The sequence below is a fragment of the Montipora capricornis genome, chromosome 14 (genome assembly GCF_036669925.1).
Source record: "Montipora capricornis isolate CH-2021 chromosome 14, ASM3666992v2, whole genome shotgun sequence".
Taxonomy (NCBI): Eukaryota; Metazoa; Cnidaria; class Anthozoa; order Scleractinia; family Acroporidae; genus Montipora; species Montipora capricornis.
The window spans coordinates 34,898,286-34,905,785 of record NC_090896.1 but is presented as its reverse complement, the minus strand read 5'-3'; the positions used below and the strand labels follow the sequence as shown (position 1 = coordinate 34,905,785).

General features: G+C 42.5%; 1 protein-coding gene across 4 annotated transcripts in view; it reads right to left on the bottom strand.

Annotated features, from left to right (window-relative positions):
• LOC138032502 (uncharacterized) overlaps positions 1-7,500 on the bottom strand; it is a 16,924-nt gene that overhangs the window by 5,580 nt on the left and 3,844 nt on the right. Inside the window, exons 1-5 of one of the 4 annotated variants that reach the window (XM_068880202.1) lie at positions 4,605-4,734; positions 4,248-4,478; positions 1,627-1,787; positions 941-1,002; positions 1-321 (exon numbers count right to left, since the gene is read on the bottom strand). The exon at positions 1-321 is cut by the window's left edge and continues 143 nt beyond it. In XM_068880202.1, the coding sequence (XP_068736303.1) occupies positions 1-321; positions 941-1,002; positions 1,627-1,787; positions 4,248-4,469 (766 nt within the window). In that variant the 5' untranslated portion in view covers positions 4,470-4,478; positions 4,605-4,734. The other 3 variants (XM_068880203.1, XM_068880205.1, XM_068880204.1) reach the window with 3 other exon arrangements.

Sequence of the window (7,500 nt, the reverse complement as noted above, 5' to 3'; positions counted from 1 at the left end):
TCATGAGCTGAGTCACAGAATAAATCCTCGCCACTCCCCAAATGTATTGTTTCTGCCCCATGTCCAAATCTTCATGATGAAGGAAGTAGTTTGTTTTCATAAATCCGGGAAGTTCCACCGGAGTTCCATCGATTCTGACTGGAGACTTCGTCCTTCCCGCCGAGCGTCCCCGAGCACGTTCTTCGCCGCTGTGGGGCACCCTGCTCGGAAATCGGTTCATCTTCGCCGGATTTCGGAAATCTTCACTTTGATAAAGGGTGGTTGGCTGACAAGAAGCACTTCTTGGTGTATACGTTACACTGTGATTGCTAAGGGAAGATTCTGTAAACGACATTAATAAGTTCATGTTTCACATCAGGGTCCATACAAATTGATTAAATGAAATCTCGACCGTGCTCCTGATGAAATGTAATAACATAATTAACAACTATTCACCGAAGTGGAGGTAGCTACTTGTGGATATTTACCAAGCCGCGAAGCGGCGACACTGAGCTGAATATTATAGTTGCTTTAGTATATACTAAAACAGTGAAATAGTAGAACGCAAAAAATTAATTTGAACTTCCATATTCCTACAACGATAATAACTCGCACGCGAGTTGCTTGAAGATGAATAGCAAAGAATCTTCGGAGATTGAGTAGCCAATCAGAGCGCGACTTCATCGCTATCCACTGTTTTAGTATATACTAATATTGTTATATACCTAGACTTCCACTCAACAAAACGAGCACCGTGATTGGTTGATTCTTGATCACGTGTCCCTGATCAAATTCAAATATATCCCAGTCGGGATACAATTCCGCAGTTGTTACCCGCGGCGGATGTTTTGCTGCGATTGTTTACGGGAAACTCTAAACATATAACAAAGCACTGTCCTTGCGTTAAATTCAAATCTAATTGCACGGAAAACCAACCGATGTTCAGCAAAAACCCACTGACCTGTCCTGTACGCTGGCGACGGTGGCTTGCCTGCGCCTGCACTGGTTACGTCACGAAGACTGCTGAGAAACACAATTTCTTGCTTTGGTTACATTACTTGAATCTTGTGAAGCCGTGTTCGCCTGCGCCACAGACTTTAATGTTATCTTATTAATGGACGGGTTATATCACCGTCTTGGGGTGCAGGATAAGTCGTTATTAACTCAAACATTCATGCGCAAATACATTCCTTCTATTACACAGTCCCCTGGCCTGTTCCACGTTCCCAGATAGTTGGGAAAGCGAGAAAAAAAACTGCACGCGAAAAAAGAGTGGGGCCTTGGTTGCCTCGCCTCGACCCAAGCCCCACTCTTTTTTCGCATGCAGTTTTTTTCGCTTCCCCAACTATCTGGGGGCCTGGAACAGGCTAACATTCCCCCGCCCCCCTTCCTCCTTTTTAAGGTTGATGGCAATCCGGGAGAACATTTAGAAAAGCTGCAGTTGGAATCACCGTTGCTTTGGATGAAGGGGGGAGGGGACAAGCAAAGTCGTTATTATTATTATCAGTTTCAATTTTAGAAAGAGTAAACCACATATTTCTTACGAACGCCTTTTTGGTAAAACAAAGATGACCCAACAATTTTTGTCCAGGATTGTAGTTCATAAATCATGGTCAAGGCACTGAAACAGTTGTGTTCCGTACGCACCTGGTTTGAGTACCAATGGACCTCGTTTCTTGAGTCGATTTCTCTTTGGTCCTTCCAGCGGTATTGGTCCTATGAGTTGGTAGTAAAGGAGCGCGAGGTGAAGATGTAGACCTTGGTAACGGACCAGATGACGAACCAGGGAAGGATGATCTGTGTTGGTACTGACGAATAAGAAAATACGTAGATCAGTATAACTTCGACCGACTGATTCTTCTGTATGAATGTACATTTGATCATTTTTGATTTCAGTGATTACACCAAAAACTCAATATCATGACACTTGTCCATTTAAGATTTTTCGAACAGTGACAACAGACCAAATACCTTAGTATCACGACATCCTTGCAATCCAAATTTGCTACCGATGATTGGACAATGGAAAACAAAATTTAAGCCAGTACAAATATAGAGCGAATTAGCCTAGGGCTTAAAGACTAACGTAATGAAGATTTTCCTCGCCAACTGATAAAACACGAGGTTTAAAACAAGTGCAATGTTAAAAAAATAAATTTGTTTTCTCTCTGTCGGGATGAGATCCAAGCTTCCTGGGTCTATATGGACACTGCATAGGGCACCAAGTGACTTGGGGATGACTTTTATACACCTGTGTGCCACATGACTCAATTCAACTCTGGATGTCTGTTCTCAGATTCACCGGGACAAGGGATCGATGCAATTTTCACAAGAAAGAACTGGAATGTCGTTGTTACTGGGGTTTTTAACCAAACATCATCAAAATGAACTGAGCCACACCAACAAGTTTTTAAAGATCTTTGGAGATTATCGATCGCGCACTGGTGGCTACGTTGGTTAAGCACCGGGCTACCATGCGGGAGGTCGTGAGTTATGGCCGGGCCAACACTCAGGGTCTTTAAATAACTGAAGAGAAAGTGCTGCCTTTGTAATGACATCTGCAAATGGTTAGACTCTCTAGTCTTCTTGGATAAGGACGATAAACCGTAGGGCCTATCTCACAACTCTTCAATAGTTGTGGTCACACGAGTCCTTTTATCCATGGGTAAACATCTTTTGCACACGGGCAAGGACGTTTTTGTGTATAACCGCTTCCCTAGACCGAAATTGCCCTAGAGTTTTTTCCATGGATACATAAAAAAGAACGAAAGAACTTCCCATGAACTGAAAAGTACGGTTTATCTGCTCCTTGAGGTGGCAGTTGGCCAATCATAAAGCAGAACATAGCTAATACACCAAAATCTCTAGTTATACTAATAGTATCCTATTATTTTAGCCTGAAGGGAGTCATTTACTGTGTAACCGCATCCCGGCCGGATAGGGCAAGTTACCCCAGGGTAACACGAAATCTGAGCTGAACTAACCCGAGCAATTTACCCTTCGGAAGGCCCCAAACCCAAGGGGTTTGTAATCACGACTAATGTTTATAACTCTATCGGACGTAAAAGACCTCACACACTAATCGCAAAGAGTAGAGCATCAGTGTAGTTCCCGGTGTTGTGGTCTGTTCTCTGTGGTATCGTGGTTGAGAGGACAAATGTTCGGAGATACTAGCTACACCAAGCTACTCTAAAATCCGAGGGTAAATAAAGATATGATGATGATCAACTCGACCTGGTAAGGTATCAACTTCTACTTAACGACAACTGCAAAAGATATTAGAGAGACTTCGCAACCATGTTTTCCGAGGCAAACGTCAGTTGAAATTTGCGTTTTGCCAAAGATCAAAGAATCCTGTTTAATCTTAGCTGATTCCTTGAATGTTAGCTACAGATACCAAGCAACGTCTAAAAAGAGATGGACAATATCATATCATATCACATCTTTATTTACCCTCGGATTTTTTTAGAGTAGCTTGGTGTAGCTAATATCTCCGAGCATTTACCTTCCCAACCATGATACACCACAGAAGACAGACCACAACACCGGGAATTACATGCCCTGCTCTTTGCGACAAGTGTGCGGATTCTTTTACGTCCCACAGGATTATGAACATTGAAGGGTTGTGAGACGGGACCTTCGGCTTATCGTCCTTATCCGAGAAGACTTGAGAGTCTAACCATTTGCAGATGTAATTGCAAAGGCAGCACTTTCTCCTCAGTCAGTCCTCAGACCCTGAGTGTTGGTCCGGAGTTGAACTCAGAGTTCAACGTAAACGCGAGCTAAATTTCGCAATTTCTTTGCATTACACCTGCGGGGTTTCACAGAGAGTATTCAAAACACACAGGCGATTTTCAAACACAAAGACCGTCTCAACGAATTAAACAAAGACATTGACAGAAGCACTTAAACCTGATGCTCCATTCTAGTTGAGTTATAAAGTTCTTACGTGTACGCCAGTAAATTTATATGTCGTGTTAGGGATGAGATTTTACACAGGTTTTCATAAAAAACAGCAATGCAAGTTATAACAACAGCTTTACACCAAATGCTCCAATGCAAGTTTTTTAGCAGACCGGTTTGAAACAATTATTGTCCCAATAGGTTTCTCTTCGGAAACGTTCGTTTATTACCGCGGCCCTCTTGCCTTCCGCAACGGTTGAAATACAGGTAGAAAGGAAAGCTATTTACTCAACTAAGACTTTATGCACTCAAATTAATTTTAAGCATAATAAAACCAAGAAAAAAATGAAATAGAAACAAATAACCTCTGCATGTAATCGAGGGCCATTTCGTTCCAAGGCAGTGTGAATAAGTTGCTCCACATCAGTAACTGGATCCTTCCATTTTAAGGCGTCGCTGCGAGTTGTAAGAACTTTCCTTGGTTTTACGCAATACGTAATGGCTCGACCCTGACGAATCATTTCCACGTCTACGTTCGCGTTCTTTTCCCGCACAATGCACTTGATGGGTGCGAGTTCTTCGCGCATTTTCTACAGCTGAAAAAAGTAACTCTTCGGTTGTTTTGAAAACGTTAACTTCAGATGCTGGTAAAAGAGTGATAAATGCTTTGAACCTTCTCGGTATGGTTCGATAAAGATTAACAAAACAATTTTAATACAAACCGAACTATGATTTCCATTACAAAACCTTGAGTGTGCACTCAAAGGTAAAGTTGCTTAGAAACATATTTTGACGCCACAGCAAACAAAGATTTTTCGATGATTTCCTCTCGATGGAGCCTTAGAATAGCAATCTTTTGTATTTGTAAGCTCTTCAGTTGATTAATGTTAAGTGCCTATAGCCAAAACAGCTGGTTCTAGTCAAATATGAAAGCTATTACCACAATCACTTTTCTACAATTGATAGGATTAGTGGAAAGTGATCCTTGACACAAAGAAATTTGATTGGCACTTTAAACCGCTCTAAAATATTAAGTGCTAATTTTTTTTTTGGTAAGCACGACTTCTCCGAACCATATGTCCGAACGAAAGATAGAAGTGAACCTTGCAATTAACTGGACAATTTAAGCAATAGACCAATTCGGCTAAAGCAATGTTGTACCCAATTCAAATCTTTCGGGGTTAAGATTCTCTGTGTATTGCATTTGCATGATAATGGAGCATTCATATGGAAATATCTGGAACAAAACGTTTTATTCCCAATGGATCTGAATTAGGTAAAACATTGAGTTTGGCCCTGTTTACATGGAGTGAGGGTGCCCCGGCAAACCGAGATACCCGGCTAGAAGGGTTGAAACATAGCCCGTCTTTAATTACATGCAACTCACCGAACCGGTATCGTCAGTGGTCTGCGTAAGCTATCTTTTGAGCGACCGCTAAGCACAACAAACAAAAAGACCTACCAAAGAAACTTTTTGGCCGCAAGTTTAATTTTTTAATCGCTCATTCCGTTAGCGGCCGCTTGTCAGTTTATAGGACTGTTGTTATGCACTCTGCTGATTCGGTGTAATCACCAGAGGCATGTTTTCGCGGTTTATCTCACCTCGGCTGGCCGGGATGGCCCGGTACAAACCGTTTAAATGGCAAAGCTATCCAACCTAGCCGGGTGGCCCGGGCAAGTAGACAAGGTGCCCCGGGTAGGCGGGCTAGCATGTAAACGCTTCAATGCGTTTTCTGATGAAACGTATGAAAAGTTAGCCCTCCCACAGTTGCTCGGTTAGCCGGGGCACCCTCCTTCCGTGTAAACAGGCCGAATTGGTAGTCTCCTACGCAGCCGTTCTTTGTGTGGTCACGCAAGGCTCCTCCCCATGTGGGGATTGTGAAGAGGCATTGTCATTGAAACTGCAGCCGAAGATCTCACTTCTAACGAAAGGTTACCAAGCATCACAGTTTTCACTTCATTCCTTACGAAGTGGAAACTTATAAGTCCGACGGTTACAATGGACAATTTTTCGTACAACTCATTTGGTAATTTTTCGTTTTGCTACGATCGACACAAGTTGCTTGGAAAATTTCCAAGTGTACCAAATCTCGAGACAGACATTTTTTAGCACCTTCTTGTTGCCGCAATCGTTGCGAGAAGTAATTGTGGGTCAGCCTCTTTCCCAGGCCTTTAAGCGCTTAATCGCAAGAGGCCGACCGCGATAGGAAAAGGCCGTCCTCGGGGAATCCTCGGGGGATCTTCCCGATCCGCTCAACCATTGACGTCACCCTTTGATTTCACGTGAGGACGACTGGGAACTAGGCTGATGGTACGTTCTACTTCTCCGCAACTCTATTTAAAACCCCGTATTAATTTTTCAAACTTTCATTTACAAGGTGTAAAATGTCGCCACGTTTCTTGTCATCAGCCCATGAAAATATAATAGGCCCAGTCTTCTTCAATAAGTTATGTTCTGACATTCGAAATGCTCTTTCATTATATTTTCTTCAATCTAAGATTAAAAACTATCTTTTGTCATGTTATTGTCTTCCCTTCTTGTTCTTGTTACTAGCGTAAAATAAGGAAAATATCGTTTTATGTGTAATGGTAATTTCATTAAGCAGTCTCTTTAGTCCATCAATCCATGTAAGCTCTTTCTGTTTTGTATTCTTTTATGTAATGAGGGCGCCCAGGTCCTATAAGCCCCATGGTTTCTTCTGGGCCCCTTGCCATGTGATAATTTGTTTTTATTCTGTACTTCGTAATGTATTGTAGCTAAATAAACTGAACTGAAATCTGTACCAGCATGTGATTAGGAGGGCAGAAAAAGTTGGAAACAACGGACGAGCAACCTAACTCACAACGTAAGATCTTTTGCAACCTCGTTCCCAGGGTCTCTCTTCTCTGCCTCCGTTGTCGTTAAGAAAAATGGAGGCAGAGAAGAGAGACCCTGGGAACTAGGTTGAATCTTTCGTCAAAAACGAACTGCGAGACAACTTTTCAAAAGCATTTGACAAAGTGGAAAATGGCCCTTATTTTCTTGACACACACACACGTCGTTTTAAATGTAAGTGCGAGTGAACGGCGAGACGGGTGACTCACATGCAACCAGGGAAATGTATTACTGGTTGAGTGTCGAACTTCCGAACAGGAGGTAGTGGGTTCGAGCCCCTGCCAGACGAGAAACGTTGCGTGAGACGTTTCGGGGATGCAGAGACAAGGAGGAGCATGGGACTGTAAATAAACACATGGTTGATTGTAGCGTGTTTATCTTCGCACTGGTTTTACGTCTTTAAACCTTTTTATGCTGGTTTTACGTATTAAGAGGATACGTAGAATAGTTATTGACTCCAAATGCGACGGCGCGTATTTTGTGCTCGTAAGAAGTCGTTATTTTGGGAACTGACCAAAAGAATCCCGATGGGTATTTTGCTAACTAATGGAGGAGTACAGTAGTTGGATCAAGCAAGAGATCGATTTAGAACGAAAACAAGACATTACGTCTGCCTTCGTGTATTGCTCGTGCGCCCGCACGAAAGTGACATATGCCTCGCTACACGAGCATTTGCATACAACCTGTCCAAACGACACTCCTATTTGTAGCAAAACGGCCCGCTATTTGAATGTATCAACCCA